This window comes from Podarcis melisellensis (assembly GCF_964234715.1).
Source record: "Podarcis melisellensis genome assembly, chromosome: 6".
NCBI lineage: Eukaryota > Metazoa > Chordata > Lepidosauria > Squamata > Lacertidae > Podarcis > Podarcis melisellensis.
In genome coordinates, this window is record NC_138538.1 from 73,486,158 (window position 1) to 73,505,243 (window position 19,086).

The following is a 19,086-nucleotide window of genomic DNA, read 5'->3' on the forward strand; positions in this document are numbered from 1 at the left end:
ATGTGATGACAAACTCTACGAATGGACATTCTTCAAACAAGTTAACTGTTGGGGCTTGAAGAGAGGGGTGTTGTCTTCTGTACTCATTAACTACTTTAATGCATTTCCTTTTCAGGTATTCAGAGCAATGAATATTCCTCAGAGTAGAAGTCCATCCTTGCCACCACCAGAAGAAATGCCGGAAGCCTACCATGCCAAGATAGCTCTTCTTGGAGCAGGGCCTGCAAGCATCAGCTGTGCCACCTTTCTGGCTCGATTGGGCTACTCGAACATCACCATATTTGAAAAGGAAGGCTATGTTGGGGGCTTAAGGTAGATTTAAATTAAATTTGGAATTAAATTAAATATATAAAGTATAATTAAATTTGGGAATAAAGCATTCTGAACACCATGTTTTCCTCATACAACTACAACAATTTGAAGTTTAGGGGTGGGGAACATGGTTTTCTGCAAAATATACATTCTAAGTATCAAATGCTCTCACCCCCTAAAAAGCCCCACTTCATCTTTTGATTGTAAACAATATACTTTTATTCAGTACGTTGAAGAACTGAAGCTAAATACAGATAGCATTTGGGAAGGGAATTTGATGTTCAGTCTTTCACTTCTAACTTTTTTAGCCTTTGCTGAGTAGCAACAATGAAGACAGAATCAGACCATTCATTTTAATAAATTAATTTCATGTGTGTTCTTACACAATCATATAGCTATAGATTTCGATCATACAGTTGTACCTTCGATCCCAAACGTGTTGGTACTCAGACGTTTTGGCTCCTGAACACCACAAATCTGGGAGTGTTCTGGTTTGTGAAGGTTCTTTGGAACGCGAACTCTGGAGGCTTCTGCAGCTTCTGATTGGCTGCAGGAGCTTCCTGAAGCCAATTGGAAGCCACGCTTTGGTTTCTGAACATTTTGGAAGTCAAACTGGCTTCCAGAACAGATTCGGTTTGACTTCCAAGGTACAACTGTATAGATATAGATTTCTAGGCTATTTACGAAGTTAAAAGCCTCAAGGAAAGGAACAGCATGAACATAAAGCTTAAAAGCATAAAAGTGGCCAATAAATTATTAGGAAGGGCCATAGAATGTTGGGTAGTTGCACAGCAGAGACCCTCTTACACTTCTTAGCAATTTCCTCAATAGTTTGATGCCACATATTCAAGGTAGTAGGCTTAAGCAATCTACAGTACATTTTACCATAATGCTGCCTGTGAGGGGATAAAACTTTCAGCCATTTTGTGTTTGGTTTTTGGTTGAAAGACTTGGATTGTTAAATGGTTGCTTGCTTGCTTTTAAGGCTCCCATGCACAGGAAGGTCAAAAGTTTACAGGGAGGTTAAAAGTGTAAGAGAGTGTTTTGTACAATGGGCTTGTCATTCACAAGCGGATCCAAGGTTCATGCTAAGAACCTAGCAGTTAAGGAGAATCAGAAGCTTTAAAAGGAGAATAGTCACCTTGTTGATTGGCGAAAGGTTTTGGAGGGGAAGTGAAAATTCAGTATATAAATCAAGCTAGAAACTAGCATTTGTGGAGTCAGCAAGTTGAAGGGCTGGAGTTAAAAGAGACTACAAGAGAGGGAAAAGGACTAAAGCAGATCTGAAATACTACTAGAAAGTTCTAAATAGCACTATTGGTCGCTGCAGAAAGAAGAAACCAGGAGAGAACTATGGAGGGACACAAGAGCTGAACTGAGGGATACAAGCTGGCATGTATTGGCTTGGTCTAGAAGAGGGATACCTGGACATGGGTAGCGCTGTGGTCTAAAACACTGAGCCTCTTGGACTTGCTCATCAGAAGGTCGGCAGTTCAAATCCCCACGACGGGGTGAGCTCCCATTGCTCTGTCCCAGCTCCTGCCAACCTAGCATTTCGAAAGTCCATCGGTGCACGTAGATAAATAGGTACCGCTGCGGCGGGAAGGTAAACGGCATTTCCGTGTGCTCCGGTTTCTGTCACGATGTTCTGTTGCACCAGAAGTAGTTTAGTCATGCTGGCCACATGACCCGGAAAGCTGTCTGTGGACAAACGCCAGCTCCCTCGGCCTGGAAGTGAGATGAGCACTGCAACCCCATAGTCTCCTTTGACTGGACTTAACTGTCCAGGGGTCCTTTACCTTTACCTTTTTTACCTGGGTATGTTCATCTCTGTTTTTGTTTTGGGGGCTTGTGAATAACTGCTGGTGAAGGAAGGGGAATATTTTGTTAACACAGATACCTGCAGGTCACACTTTCTGAACACAATGTGATCCCAGGAAATCGTTTGTTAGGTGATTGTTCCCATAATGAGCCAATGTTTCCCATTATTTCCTATGGGAACATTTCTAATCCATGATCACTCTCTCCATTCCCACCATGGTTTTCCTAAAATGACTGCAGCCAACAAGCAGAAGAGAGACAAAAGAAAAACTTGTATGTTTGAGCTCTCCTGATCTTTTGATTTGGCTGATCTTTCTCTCGCCCACCCGCATTTTCTCTGTGGTTTCTTCTGGAAATTGGCTGCCATCGACCAGCAAAGCACAAACAAGCAAGTGGCCAAGCTGTTTAGATATCTGAATCAGCTGTGTGTTTAGTGTGGTTTCTGTATAATCCTCTATGTTTGGATAAGTGAAATTTTGCCTAGTGAGCATTTGGAAAGTGGGACCTGTGTGTATTATGGAAACAGGAAAGAAGGTAAAGGGGAGGACAAGGAACTGTTTGCAATCTTGATCCCAGGTTGGGTGAAACTGATGTGCCAGTTACTTCTTAACAAATGTATGGGGGGGGGGGAAGACTAGATAACATTTCCAATCTATCCAGGAGCATTATGGTAAACTTCTGTCCTTACCCTTTGAATATTGCTGAGGTCTTTATATTCAGAAATATACAACTGTTAGTGACCTGCATCAGACCCAATCTGAACCTGATCTCTGTGACAGACTGGAGATTTGTGGTTACCCTTTTCTCCTTACATATTCAATTTTAGCAAGTCTTTGTATAATATTTTTTGTTTAAATGGGCATATTTTGCTTTTAGGTAAAAGATAAATATAAACTTCATTTGCCTATAATGTGTGTTATTGTAAGTGGCTTTTTTATAGCATGCCATATAATTTTTCAACATGCCATATTTTTTTACATGGGTTGAAATATTTTTCTTGAGTTTATACCACAGGTGCCAACATGGGTATCTGCTGTCTGTTCATTTGATTAGCCGTGCTTTTGCAAGTTTTAAGATGCACTTTCTACTTTGTGTTTAGCCGCTTTAAGTATGCCCTGTCTGTCTCTCTGTGCTTGTGTGTTTAAATGTTTAATATTCCAGGATGCCTTCTCTTTTGTAAAACAGCTGGGAAATGTTTCATCAGCTCTATTCTATTTGTTCTCTCTAGTACATCTGAAATCCCCCAGTTCCGGCTGCCATATGATGTAGTACATTTCGAAACTGAGCTTATGAAAGACCTCGGAGTGAAGGTAATGAAAAATATAAACTGCTTTGGTATAGCTAGCAGGAAAAAAAGGGAGCCGAGCTCTGCCAAAGATTAACAGCAAAATGTCATGCACATTAGTGAAGAACAATTAAAAGCTACACCAGGCAGAGGGAGGAAGATGCTTTCTCTTGCTCAGGGCATTTGTCTGTCTGCTGTCTGAATGCCACTAGTTTGGAAAAGGGCAATCAATAGTTCTCATCTGGCTTGCCTGCATGTGATTAATTGTCTGTAAGAAACAAATACCTAAATTGCTTTAGGGGTTCAGTGTAGCTATTGGAAGGATTTGATTTCTTTAATCACGTCGTGGTGTTGCTGTTTCCAGCCCCCTCTTCCTCCTTTTATGCAAGTTAAATATTAGTTAAAAAACATTAATCCGTGACACTTTCCATTTTCTTACAATGTGTACAGATATCATCTCGGGGGGAAGACCTGTCTTGCACAGTAACTAAGTGGAGCATTAATAATACATTTTTTTTGGGGGGAAACCCTGTATGATTGTTAAACTTCCTTGAAAAGACTCTGCTATTCGTGTTTTGTGGTATATATTTTTAAATTGATTATCATACTTAATGTTGTCCACGTACATATGTGATCATTTGCACGGAGCTAATACCATGATAATAAAACTATTAAGCAGCAAAGTATATGCTGGCACACTGTTAAGATGCAATACTTCCAAAGCCTTTCATTTTCCCTGATATTATCGTGGCCCTTAATGAGTATGATGGAGAGATCTCTTTCAGTTCTTTGCATATCCACCGCACAGAACTCTTTCCTCAGCAAAATCAGAGTAATTGCGGTGCTCTCAGATGAAGAATGCAATATTGTCTTGAGCACTGGAAGTTATTTATGCATGTAATTCTTTTTCTAAGAATAATTTGGGTTTTTGAAAGTTACAGGACTAGGCCTAAAGAATACTAAATCCCACCACCCCAAGTGTGTGTGTGTGTGTGTGTGTGTGTGTGTGTGTGTGTGTAATCCACATCACTGTATGATAAATTAGAATGATTTATGTTTTGTTCCCAGTGAATATAAAGTATCTGTTTGAGAAAGATTGCAACTGTGCTTTGGTTATCATTTCATAATTATGAGTTATACAACGTCTTTTAAATGAACAGAGGGGGAAAAGATGATTTTCAACATGTACTCAACCAAGAATTAAGGGTCTTGTATATATACCTTCAGCTTCCATATTAGCAAAGATCTTTCATTCACTTCAATGTTGCAGACGGCTCAACATGTGCAGTGTGTGTATGTGCTTGTGGTGCTGTCCCCAGCTTGGATGGGAATAAAGCTTTTCTTTATTTTTAACCTGTTTCTTAAAATATTTTTTCACAAAAGCAAACCAGGTTGTAAGACACGGAGTCACTGGCAGGAGGAGATATCCTTCTGGTTGGAGGTCCAGGGTCTTATTAGAATTTCAGTATGCAGTAGGTGTGTCAGTAAAATCATTACGCGTTCTCCCTCAAATATAAATATTTGCTAATCAAAACAACCCACACCTTTTCCTAAGAATATAATGAGACCTCTGTGTGATTAGGCTAAAAGCCTGTCATTTAGTCCAGCCTCTTGTTTTCTCCAGTGCCCAAGTAGATACTCATAGATAGTCCACAAGCAGGCCATATAGTCCTCATGAATAGTAGCTGTTAGCCATCTCCTCCACCCATTTGTCTAATCCACTTTTAAAGTCACTGTAAGAAGTGAAGCTACAGGGAAGCAGGCAGAGGGCCTTCTTGGTGGTAATAATAATAATAATAATAATAATAATAATAATAATAATAATAATAATAATATTCTGGGCGGCTTCCAACCAACAAAGATGAAAAATACACTAAAATGTCACATATTTAAAACTTCCCTGAACAGGGCTGCCTTCAGATGTCTTCTGAATGTCAGGTAGTTGTTTATCGCTTGGCCCTGTGGAACACCCTCCCATCAGATGTCATGGAAATAAACAACTATCGGACTTTTAGAAGACATCTGAAGGCAGCTCTGTTTAGGGAAGTTTGTAATGTTTGATCTTTTATTTTGTTTTTAATATTCTATTGGGAGCTGCCCAGAGTGGCTGGGGAAACCCAGCAGATGGGCGTGGTATAAATAATAATAATAATAATAATAATAATAATAATAATAATAATAATAATAATGCCTGTTGGCCAGTTGGGACCACCCCGCAGGGAACGCCTGCCCGAAACCTGCTGGCATTGGACAGTTGCCAGCAGCTGGGTGATCCGGCCCTGCCAATCGTCAGATCACTGGCATGGCCTGCAGCTTAGCTGCAACACTGCCCATCATAGAAAGTGAGCAGGTTTCTTCACACACCACTCAGGTAAGCACCAGCACTTTGAATTGCATTTAGAAGTGGGCATGAAGAACCAGCAAAAGTATTTAATCAGTTTCTGCTATATGTTCACAGTCTTGGCTCAGATATAAGTCTAGGGTCAACAACATTAAAAAAAAAGTCCTTTGGCCTTTAGTGGAATATTCTATTTTCTTAAAATGATTGATTGAATGACCGGGACAAAGCTTCTGAACATCTTGAGCTTAAAAGTGACTGATAAAGTGATGATGAGCTTCCTAATATTATCTTTCAGATAATTTGCAGCAGAGGGCTTTCGGCAGAAGGATTGACGCTCACTGCCTTGAAGGAAGATGATTACAAAGCAATCTTTATTGGAATTGGTAGGGATTCATCATTCTTCCTCTGTACTTGGTTTTACTGGAAGTATTGTATGTATGATTAATGCTGTAATAAACGGGCCGTGTTCCTGTGTCTCAGCAAGAGACCTTTAAACACTAATCTCACGAAGTGGTACCGTTAGCATGTGAGGAGCTTTCGCCATCCTCTAACTAGTTTTAATGCAACCTTCTCTGGTACCGACCACTTTCCCCAATATATAATTATGCCGATTACCTACATGAAATATTTCTCTGGGGCTGTGGAAGTATGAAACGGTGTTGGCTTTGGCAATGGCTGCTGTGTTATATTAGGGACAGAGTTAATAAAACCTGAATCAATATGTTCTAGTACAATTATCACATTCCTAAGGAGCACTTTATTTAATAGATGTCACTAATTTAGTCAAGATCTCAATATGATCATTAAGTAACAAAATCCTTAGGGGACTTATTTATGCTAAATTAATGTCAGCAGATTGCAGGATCAACATTATCTTTAAACACACACACACACACACATGGAACCTACTGCTTTTTTTTTTTTGTAGCCCTTCCCTTAATGTTTACTACGGTAAGTGAGTCGATAGTAGTATACATAATTTAAAAACCACAAAAATTGTAATTTTAAAGGCTGTACACTATTATTTTTGTGTGGTCTGTTCTGCCTGTCCATGTGCTTTTCAAGCTTCTGGTTCAAGAGTTTAGCTCTGTCTGCAGATAGAGAAAGCAGAGATTAAGCATTTGGTAAACTAGTTAGTTAGATTCAATAGACCAAAGGTGATTTGACAGTATTTTTTTAAGGGTATAATCCAATTATTACACTTGTACCCATGTTAAAGCCTTTGATCTAGTGCAGGCATAAACAAACTCAGCCCTCCAGATGTTTTGGGACTACAACTCCCCCCATCCCTGACCACTGGTCCTTTTAGCTAGGGATGATGGGAGTTGTAGTTCCAAAACATCTGGAGGGCCGAGTTTGCCTGTGCCTGATCTAGTGGATATCTCTACTTGTGGAAGAACAGGGAAGCCAGTTTTTGCCTATTCCTTTCAGTTCCCACAACCTGCTCCAAAGACTTGAGGGACCCTCCTTAACAGGGTGGAAGAAGATATGAGGAGCTTCAGGGGCAAGGGTGAATCTGCAAAAATGCCTTCCTTTTTTTTCTATTAGTGGAAGTGTCTGCTGGATCAAAAACCTTTCCATGAATGCAAAGGCACCCAATGGATCCCATCCATTATTCTTAATATTGTGCTTATGCATGCAGATCTCAGGTATTATCTGAAAGAGGCATTTTCCCTGCACAGGAATAACTCTTCTCTGGCGATGCTAGCTATAACACTTGTATGCATCATTTAAAAACAAAGTAAGCTGTTTTTATGCACGTTCTGTGCAAATTTGTTGAATTGGAACTGGAACTGGAACTGATAGGGTTAGTCAGCAAAGATTTTGATTGAGTGACAGCCCTAGCTGGAAGGAATTCCCCTCTGTGCAAAAGTTATAATATGTCATAGGGTTACGTCATGTCCCTGCATTGTATCCCCTGCTTCTTGTTCCTCTCCTGCAAATTCCATGTACCTGTCATTAAGACAAGGTAGAAGCAATCTCCCAAAACCATCATGACAAAAGCATCATTAATTGACTACCTAGAAAGAGAGAGCAGGGCTGTTTTGACGTTAATGACTCACATGTCTACGGACATTGAGATTTGATGATGGTGATGATGATGATGGGGTATTATTTATACCCCACCCATCTGGCTTGATTTCCCATTTGGAATCATCCTCAGGTTCATTCACTTCCAGTATCCACCATACATAGAAAGCAATGCCCAGATCAAGAGATCTGTGGTTATCTTAAATGTGGTTATCTTTCCCTATCTTTCAAATGGCTGTTGGATTTTCCTGTTTGGTTAGCTTCTATTATTATTATTATTATTATTAGTCATACCACCCTATACCTAGGGGTCTCAGGGCAGTAAAATAAAGTTATAAAACCACAAAATACATAATACAAATAAAAACAACAACCCAATAGCCCCACCACCACCACCACAAAAAACAACACATTTTAACAGGGCATAGGATGTGAATCAGATCAACCAAAGGCCTGGTTAAAAAGGAATGTTTTTGCCTGGTGACTAAAGGTGTATAGTGAAGGCGCCAGGTGAACTTCCCTGGGGAGAGAATTCCACAGACAGGGGGCCACTGGAGAGGAGGCCCATTCTTGTGTTGCCACCCTCCAAACCTCTTGAGGAGGAGGCACATGAAGAAGGGCCTCAGATGATGATTTCAGGGTCTGGGTGGTTTCATACGAAAAGAGGCAGTCCTTGAAGTATAGTGGTCCTGAGCCGGTTAAGGCTTTATAGGTCAAAACCAGCACTTTGAATACATGCAGTGAGCAGATTGGGGAAAGAGTAGTAAGGAAGCATAAATATGTTGAAGTTCCTCTGATCTTAGCAGATGTTGAGGTATATGGGCAACATCACAGGCACACATTTTCTATACTCCAAAATTGCTTCTTTTCCTTGAAGGTGGCCTAGATGTCAACATTAGGAACAATAAGTGTTACTGAAAATTAGGGACAATAAATAATAACCTCTCTGGTTATGCCTTTCATTTTCTTAAAAATATATATTCAGCATACTTCACCAAGACCCCTTTTTTTTGGCTGTCTCGATATGCTACAAAAAAAATGCCCGGCATTTAAACAATGGCTTTCCAAGTGGAATGCATGTTTATCTGCTAAAAAATTGTGAATGTGTAACCAAATCCCTCCCCAGCATACGCTCAGCAAATTGAGTATGCAGAGCCAAGAGTGGTATGAGACTTAATGCTCTTTATTGATCTAGATGTTGCCTAAGTGAACATAATAAGAAACAAGTTGCCCAACTGTTCTTTTTTCCTTGTTATTGATTACAAGAGTGGTAATTCTTAGTACAGCAACAACTGTTGTTCTCCATCTGGGTATTCAGTATAATAAGCTTTCCAGGTTTGTTCTCTCATGTGATTATACTACAGGCCATTGTGATTTATATAATCCTAAATCCTCTCATTGTTTGAGACCTTCCACGCGTAGGAATTTCCATGGGGTCATATTTCTTGATAATTGTACATGAGGCAACGTGCCAGGTTACCGTCCCTCTTGATTTAATCCATCTGACAAACCATGTACCCTTCATTCTTCATCCCACCCTTGGCTCAGGGAGGGGGGAAATCCCAGAAGTTAGGTGGGAATACATAAAGAGCTTTGGTTGTCTCTGTAACCGAGAGCTAGGCTAAACTATCAGCAATCTTTCCTCTGTTCTGAGATTACTCGGCTAGGCACAGCTGGGATTTTGTGAGGTGTACAGACAAGAAATAATGTCTGTGAGGGGAAGAGAGAAATCAAGAGCTCCTTTCCTTTTGACCTGCTGTGTTAATACTGATCTCATAGTGAAATGTACATAAGAAGTTGCCTTATGCTCTGTCAAACCATTGAACCCACCTCTCCTATTATTGTCTCCTCTGAATGACAGCAACTCTCCGGAGATTCAGGAAGAAGTTCTTTCCCTGGTTCCACTACCCGAATTTTATACATGCAAAACAGGTGGTTTCTCTCTGAGCTATAGCTGTTCTCACTCATGTTGCCTTTATGATGAATCCATTCCATGACCATAGCCTGCATTTAAGACTGCCTTGAGTAGCTGCCATTCTTTTACATTTGCAAAACAGCAGTTGTTTTCACTAGTGAAAATGGGGTGACTGTGGTGAGAATAATGGATTGAACTGATGAATTTCCCAGTTTGAATTTCCCCAGCATCAATTCCTGCCCCCCATAGTTGACATTAATGAGGACTTCTGTCCAGTTAGGTATGAAAGTGCATTGTGGACAGGTTCCTGCAGCAACAAAATATACTTATCCAATTATTCTTAAAAAAAAAAATAAAAAATCCAAACAAACGAAAGGTCTGAGACCAGAATTAAGGTGACTCAACCTCCAAAAAGTCAGGAAATAGGAAACAAAAGTTGGTACTTTAACAGTTGCATTAAGTGAGCCGTTGTGGTGTTGTGCTATGCTATAAATGTTTCTTGCTTACATTTTCTGTTCCATGAACCTTCACTTTTACATGGTCTCAAATCCACATGGGGAGGATGGAATGCCTGTGGCCAGCAAGGATGTTGTCCTAGTCCTTTGTTGCATTAAGAAACATGTGAGCTTTATTGCTAGAGGAATCCTATTGTGAGTTTGTCAATGCCTGTTTGTTGCTTACTCCAGTTGCTGCCAGTGTGATTGGTACAGCCACCACGCATGTGTTTTCTAGTACTAGTATGATTGATGATGGTGCTGGTAATGAAAAATATCAAAGCAAGTTTTTAAGACAACCCACCAGTTTCATAGAGTTGAAAGGCAACAAGAAAGGGTGTATCTTGGCAGTGTAGAGGTGGTGAATTGTACCGATTTTGAGGAGCAGTGTGTAGCTTAGTTGTTTATATTCCAGTGCCTTTGCAGAGCACTTGCCTCTTCCCCTATTCGATATATCTTGGCACTGGAAGGATGCAATTTGAAGCAAAGAATTGGTGTACCGTAAGAAGATGCTTAAACCTGAATTATTTCAAACTGCAGTGACATACAGCCCAGCCTAATGCATCCCACCAAACATTTCAGGTTCCAAACCAACCCCAGATGTCTTGCAGCATAGCTGCTGCTTGAAACATAAAGGTAAAGGGTAAAGGGACCCCTGACTATTAGGTCCAGTAGTGACCGACTCTGGGGTTGCGGCGCTCATCTTGCTTTATTGGACGAGGGAGCCAGCGTACAGATTCCGGGTCATGTGGCCAGCATGACTAAGCCGCTTCTGGCGAATAAGAGCAGCACACAGAAACGCCATTACCTTCCCGCCGGAGCGGTACCTATTTATCTACTTGCACTTTGATGTGCTTTCGAACTGCTAGGTTGGCAGGAGCAGGGACCAAGCAACGGGAGCTCACCTGTCATGGGGATTCGAACTGCCGACCTTCTGATCAGCAAGCCCTAGGCTCTGTGGTTTAACCCACAGTGCCACCCTGCTTGAAACATGACAGCACGTAAATGCCCCCTTCGGCGCCAATCGTGTTGCAGTTCCAGATCGAGGACAAGAGACTTGGGACAATCCTGCCATTCCTTCTTACTAAAGTGCCCCACTAAAAGCCTGTTCTAGAGTGGGCCAACATAAGGGTGTCCAGTGGTGCTAGAAGAATTATTTTCAAAACCAAAATCCCCCTTGGGGTGAGAACGAGCTTGCAGATGCAATAAGGGAAAGGCCAAATGAGCTGCAAATGATTCCGTCCTGTACGTACCACTACCATGGTAAAAAAGAATTCTGGAAGTCTGGAAGCAGGGAAAGAAGTGTGTGTGTGATTTTCATCATTTTAGTGCATGTGAGGGATGTGTGTGTGAGGAGCGAGTGAGAGAGGCGGACAATATATGCAGACTCTGTGTGAGAGAGGTTCCTGTATTATATATATGTGTGCTTGTGTAAGGGAGTTTGTGGGTTAGCCATAAACACCCCCTTTTGCTTTGAACACACTTGCTACTAGCATGTGACCATTGGACGATTGGTCTACAGTGAATGCTTAGGTCATTATTGACGTATAGGATATGTTAAGATGACCAGAGAGTGATTTGCTGTGGAGCTGTGAATAGCCATTTGCTCCAGGGTAGTTTTCATGCCCTTGGACATGAAAGTGGTTGACCACAGAGTGCTGGAAATGGACAATGTATGGAATTTGAACTGCAGCTGTGTGGGTGGGTGGGTAAGCCTGGTTTTCTCTTCCCAGTGCTTTTCATTTCTCTTTCCCCTGCTTTCTCCCTCTCTCATTCCATTTGGACCCTATCCTCAAATCTGCAGCTGCTTTCTTTCACTGGGATACATTTTTTCTTATATTCATTTACACTGGAGAGTGAAATAGTGGTGATGGTTGTGTTGGTTGTTGATGTCACCATGGTCCAGGCAAATGAGATCCCAAACACAGGGAGCTGATTTTTCTACCGGCTAGAGATCACAACTGCTTTTTCCTTTTGCAAACTTGTTTTCCATTGTGTTGGGGGTGTTTCAGTTGTCAGAAGGTCAGAATTCCCACCAACCCTCATCTCATATAATGGGCATTGCTCTATGTGGTGAGACATTCACATCCAATAGTTTGTAGTGGCCAGTCCTTTTTCTCTCTCTGGAAAAACAGGTGCCATGAAGTTGGTATAGTAACTGTCACACTTTTTAACCAAAAGAGAGATATTGTTGCAGTAAGTGCCACACTTTTTAACAATATCCCCTAAAAAAGCACTGCTAGTGGGAAACTTTATTCATCCCACTATTAAGAACTGAACAAAATCCTCAATTGTTTGCTGCTTGTAGTGGCTTTCTGTGCAGATAAAGCCACTACAGGAAATTTTTGTAGCTGTCACCAGGTAACAACCATACAATGTGCCCTGGCACTACCTGCTTTAAGGAATCACCTGCTTTTAATCTTTGTTAGCCTAAAAGCTTCTGTTATGATTAATTGCACCTAATTGGTGTTTTTAAACAAGCAAATGCTGGAACCTAAAATATATGGCTTGGAGACCCTGATTTCAAAACGACATTTGTAGGCATTCACTCTTACCTACATGTGTCTTGTGTGTAATTGCCGTTACTTTCATTATCAGTTATTAAAGGAAAATGCCACAAACTTTAGAAATTAATCAATAAGGTAGTGTGTGTGTGTATGAGTGAAATACAACAATCAGTGATAATAAATGCCACGGGAGCCGCAGAACCTAGTTAAAATAACATCACTCCTCACATACCCCAGAAACAATCAATTATGGCTAGCTCCTTCATTTCTATAATTAATTTTGAATTCCAGTTGGTTTTCCTTCCATCCCTCCTTCCTTCCTTCGTTCTTCAGACACAGAAGGAACATTGTGCTGCCTGAAGCCCAGTGTGTCTATATTTCAAAATGACTGATTGTGGGAGACATTGGCATTGAACTACATTGGGATGATTTCCTTTACTTAAAAGCAGAAATATTTTCCTGTTTTTTTAAACACACAAACTCACACATACACACACACTCCACTAATTGGGCAATTAAACTTCCCAGAAACTTTTATTCTGCTTAAACATCAAAGCTTTCCCTTGAGCATTTCTAGATTGACCAGGACTCTCCCTTAATTGTTCAGCTTTGCAGGGAAATGAGATACTGATGGGAGCAGGCCATTCTGAGCTGTACCACCATAGCTATGTATTTCTTTCACAAAAGACCACAGGCCAGCTTTGCAGCTGATTAGATGACAGACACAATATTTATATCCACAATAACAACAATTAGACGGGCATTTCATGGAGTTCCTGGCTGCTCACTTTTTTAAAAAAAATGGTTTTGCAGTTGTTTTCATGAATTATCTTCTTTTGTGGATCACTATAAGCCCTATCCATGTGCTACTCATGTGTAGGGCATAAGTGTGTAGAGAGTATACATGTTTTCTACACATTTTTCATTCAGGGAACTTCACCTCAAAATGGAAGCTCAAATTTCAAAGGACACCTGTGTTTCAGTTCCCATTTTGTTTCCACACGTGCAACTCAGGTTACATTTGCATTAAAATATGAACCAAATGGTTCTCCCATCTTTATGCAAAACAAAGGTAACTGTGGGTGTTAACACTTCAGAATTAATCTATGTCAGTCGGAGTAGGAAGAAGTTAATACCGTTCATTTGAATTTGGTTACCTGGAGGTCTGAGGAGAGCAATGAGGTAGCAGTTCCTCTTGGGATAATGCAGTCAAAACTGTGACTCCGCAAAGAGACTCCTAACTCGTTCCATTTCTCTTGTTCTGTAGAACTTGCACGACCGCAACCATTCTGTGCTAGCGGTTTTTATCAGAGCCACATTCCTGCAGCACTTGACTATTGCAAAAGACCACTGAAGAGGAAGCGTGGAGCAGAGCTGGAAAGGGGCTAAGGGCAATAAAAGGAAGTCAGGCTGATGAATATTCTAAGTGAGTTTCAGGAGCTCCTTTTGCCTAGAGAAGTGCTGGAATTCTCATTGCTCGAGTCATTCACAGCTTAAGTCTTTGCAGGAATGGTTACATTTGCAGGGGGTGAATACAGTTATCGGGCAGCTTTTTGCAACTCTAAATTGTGAGATGCTTTCATGGGGGTTTGTCGGGCCCATTATTTCTTCCCTCTGTATATAGCTGTGATGTTGCTATAGCACCTGTTACTCCTTTCTTAGCTGCCTAGAGGTCTTGTGTGGCAGTGTATCCTATTGTGTCCTAGGTAGCCCTTTTTAAATGAATGCACAGACAACATTCTCCCCCTTCCCTCCTGCTCAAATGCTATATAATTTTCCGTAGCTGAAGGTTACAGAACTATATCGGAAAGAGCAAATCAAGCCATTCATGGAAAGATCCTCTCTGTAATTGCATTTGTTCAGCGCTAATTAACATACCATTGGAAACAATAGTGTCATCAGATAATCTCATTGATCGTTACCAAATTGGGCAGCAAAAGAGAAATTAAAAGTCTGAGTATTGGTGCACTTTATTTTATTTTTTTTATGTCACAAGATTGATTTATTCCCTTATCCCTAAAAAGTAAGTAATCACCTAGTGCCAATTATTATCTTCTGATTAACTATGCAGTGCCACCTGGTGTGCAGATGGGAAGAATATTACATATCAAGGGCTCTGTTCACACCCACCCACATGCATTAAAAACCTATGTGACAAAAAGTGAACAGATGTTCATTTTGCTTGTGATGCAGAAAGAAATTGTGCCTCTTGCTCCTGATTAATAAACTAAATTTGGAAGATATTTTCTGCATATGGACTTCTTCTCTTTCCTTTTTTTTTTGACCAGAGGCAAGCACAAGTATTTTAGGAATACATATACACACATAATTTCTAATGCCAATTTTGTCGTCTCATTATTACTGTACATTCCAGCCTCCACCATCCCTTCTAAACCTCCCTACTGAGTTTCTCACCTCCCATAAGGAGAGTGGGAGGGTAGGATCATCTGAAGCATTTTTCACATCTTCTCTGCCCAATATGGCTACATTTTCTGCTAAATAAATAAATAAATAAGATCGAGAAAGAAAGAGGAAGTGATGGCTACATTCTGCAGGAGGCACTAGTTGAGATTCTCCAGGAAGAGAGAGATCTCTGAGCAATAATATGAGGAGCATGCAGAATGGGGGAGCCACTGTGCGTCTGTGCTCTTTACATGGCAATCTTGCTTTATTTTCCTGCCAAACTGATTATTCAATAGATTGCACTAAAGCATTTTTTTTTGAAGCAACAACAAAGCTTTTGTTTGAGCAGCATTTTAACCCTAGATTCCCTCCCCCCATTTAAATTAAGCATGGAGAATTTGGTTTGAAGTGTACATGTGCCTAGATCCGTCTGCTAAAAGTTCCAACACTGAGATGTTGAGCTGGTTCAGACTTAACACGAAACCAGTCTTCTGTAACTGGTGCTCTCTGGATGTGTAGGACTCCAACTCTCATCAGCCTCAAACAGCATGGCCAGTGGTCAGGGATGATGGGAGTTGTGGTCCGAAACATTGTTTCATGCTATGTGTATGAACTATAATAATAAACAGTGAAACTTCTTTCTACTACAGTGGTACCTTGGGTTACATACGCTTCAGGTTACATGCGTTTCAGGTTACAGACTCCGCTAACCCAGAAATAGTACCTCGGGTTAAGAACTTTGCTTCAGGATGAGAACAGAAATTATGCTCCGGCAGCGCGGCAGCAGCAGGAGGCCCCATTAGCTAAAGTGGTGCTTCAGGTTAAGAACAGTTTTGGGTTAAGAATGGACCTCTGGAACGAATTAAGTACTTCACCCGAGGTACATGCATCCCTTCCCTTCCCTTCCCTTCTCCCATGCAGTTCGCAGAAGGACCTCTACAGCATTTCATTTCAGTTTCAAAGCTACTTTGTGCTACATACTCGTCAGATATTGCCATTTCACAAAGTTCTGTTTTGTTATTTGGGTTATATGGATAAAATCTACTAAAAACTTTTAAAAAATAGATTTTAATTTTTAAGAAAGAACGTTGGCCAATTTCTGAGCAAGCCAACTTCAAAACATGGATTATGTGCACTGTGAAGTTAGTTTGCTTAACTAACTAGAAGGGAGGCAGGTTTGGTTTGTTGTAGGTTGTGCCTGTAGCACTAATCTATATTTTAGCATTGCTTCTGAACTGGGCCTCTTTGGAGGCCAAGGGAGAAAAGGCAAAGCCCCATGATCAAGCTAAACAATGAGGATGCAGGTGAAAGTCTTTGATCTGGAGCATTTTGAAAGATGACAGTGATTCGGCCTGGATGGAAGACTGTCCATTAACATAATTGCTGTGTTTCATTTCTGTCTGTAAAGTGCATGCAGTGTACCAGCAGAAAGGAGAAGTGTTGTCTTGAATTGGGACTAGACAACAAAATTATTAATGCGGCAAGTTCTGGGGTATCTTTGCAGAAGGAATTATGATTTCTGTTTTTTGTGACAAATCATGGAGATGTTTCATTTTTCTTAGGAGTTCTGTCACATACATAGGTCAATGAAGTTTTTCACACCTAGGATAAGAAGGATTAGCACCCTTTCATGGAGTGGAGAGACTGCCCAATCTCTGCTGCCAACAGAGTTTCCAGTTGCAGATGCTCACCCTGGTGATGTTAGTTTCTGACAGAGCCAAATAAGCACTGGAACCACCCACTGAAATGTCAGTAATGTTGGCATTCTAAAATAAATGACAATTCTGTTCTTAAATAATGTGTATAAAATTTCACATGAAGCAGCGGATAATCTTACGGCTGTGTAATGGAGCTGGGGGGAGCACAGTGATTCCTTTATTATGCTGTACCTAAATGTTACAACCACTTGCCATCATGAGCATTCTCAAAATCTGACTTGGGTCTAGCAAGCCGATCCCTAAGCTACTCCATCCACTTGGTCCCCAAGCCAAAAGGCCAAAACAGGCCCACTCCAAATGTATTGCTGCAAAGAGAGTTTCTATTTGGGGGTCTTAATGTGCCATGGAGTTTAGTTCATTTGACCCGGTACAGCTGAGGATGCCACAGTTTCCTGCTTCCAGACAATTTTATTTTAATGTTGTGCTACCTTATTTCATATGAGCCGTGACAAAATACAAAATTTAAATAATGGCTCCTGAAATGCATGCTCATTCCCCCCCCCTCCATTTTACCTGCCCCCTGAGGCAGCTCCTGGATTCTGAAACTCTACTGAAGAAAAAAAAATGGTGGGAGGAGATGCACCAAAATCTCTTGATATCTGGTGCCAATTACTGGCGGGTGTCTTCCATGCTAAGGAATAAAAGGTTCCAAGCAATTTTCCCATGTAGAAATGTATTTTTATAAATACTTTTTCTTAAAACACAAATATTTTATTATTTAAATAATTCAACATTAATACATACATATTATGAATATACAAACATACATTTCATACAATCCTTAAAAATATTCATACATACCTACACTCAATCCCACAGATACTTCCTTTTCCCACCACCATCCCTCACCCCTCACCCCACCCTTGTGTTAGACTTCCAGTCTACTCAATTGCAATTTCTTTCCACGTCTATTACTTTCTTTCACACACTTTTAAACCAATTTTCTACTGCTTTTTCTGTTACACATTGTTATCCATCTTATTTAGTATTTCAGTATTTATAATGGAACTTGTTTATTCTAATAGGAGTTCTGATTTTTCAATATGATTTTAAACAGCTTCCAGTCCTTGTCTGTCTTCTCTTTTGAGATCCTTCCAATTTCTCCCTCCCCCCCCCCCCGGATATATTGTAATACTCCAATAATTTGGCAAGCCACTCTGTTTTTGTCGGTATAATACCACTTTTCCATTTTTTCGCAATCAATAGCCTTGCGGCTACTGTTGTATATAAATATAATGTCTTGTCTTCTTCCTTTAGACTTCCTGGTACTATTCCCAATAGAAAACCTTCTGATGTTTTCCTACAATCATTTCCCCCCTATAAGTTCTTATTGCCTGCCCAGTAAGGGGTGTAGCTGTTTTGACACATTAAAAGAAATCTCAAATATATGAAGGAGATTTTAGGAATGTGTCAAAGGGTTGTCTGGGAAATCCTCTAGGAAGACAGTTTGCTATAGCTTATCCCGCTTGTCTAGTTCTCAATTGATAATCCTGTTGTAGAAGGGCCAAGCTCATGTCAGACTTAATTTAAACCAATTGAGGTTAATTATTTCAGTAGCCAGCACAGCTAGTCTTGACTTGGTGCCCCAACATGCTTGAACCATTTGTCCCTTCGATTTTCCTTTTCTTGGATGTCTTAACTAGGGCTGAGCCAAAACTATTTTGGCATCTCTTTCTTCCAGTGATATTTTGCGAATGCTTGGGTGGGGGAGAATCACCTATCCATCTGCCATTTCTCTTCATTGGCTGTGTTGACATCTTGTAGGCAAATCTGATTGGCTGTGGTGCCATCCCATTGAGTGTGTGACCATCATTTAACAGGAAGCTTCACTGCATTCTTGGTGGACTTTATATGCCAAATCTGATTGGCATAATCATCCTTTGATGTAATTCCATTCAGTACGTGATCTCCAGTCGGCTGGGATCATCAATGTGACTTATTCAAGGGGAAGAAAAAAACAATGAACACAATTGAAGAGAAGTATGACATCATCATCATGTATTATTTTTACCCTGCCTATCTGGCTGGGTTTCCCCAGCCACTCTGGGTGGCTTCCAACAAAATATTAAAATACAGTAGTCCGTCAAACATTTAAAGCTTCCCTAAACAGGACTGCCTTCAGATGTCTTTTAAAAGTCTGGTCGTTGTTGTTGAGCATTAGCAATGGATGATGGCCCTAAGTCAGCTTAGGGACACGGGTGGCGCTGTGGGTTAAACCACAGAGCCTAGGACTTGCCGATCAGAAGGTCAGCAGTTTGA

At 40.6% G+C, this 19,086-nt stretch overlaps 1 protein-coding gene across 2 annotated transcripts in view; it reads left to right on the forward strand.

The window, feature by feature from the left end:
• Positions 1-19,086, forward strand: part of DPYD (dihydropyrimidine dehydrogenase) — a 505,368-nt gene that overhangs the window by 163,453 nt on the left and 322,829 nt on the right. For both annotated transcript variants that reach the window (XM_081914137.1, XM_081914136.1), the window contains exons 6-8: positions 116-312; positions 3,362-3,443; positions 6,055-6,142. In XM_081914137.1, the coding sequence (XP_081770263.1) occupies positions 116-312; positions 3,362-3,443; positions 6,055-6,142 (367 nt within the window). The remainder of the gene's footprint in view (positions 1-115; positions 313-3,361; positions 3,444-6,054; positions 6,143-19,086) is intronic.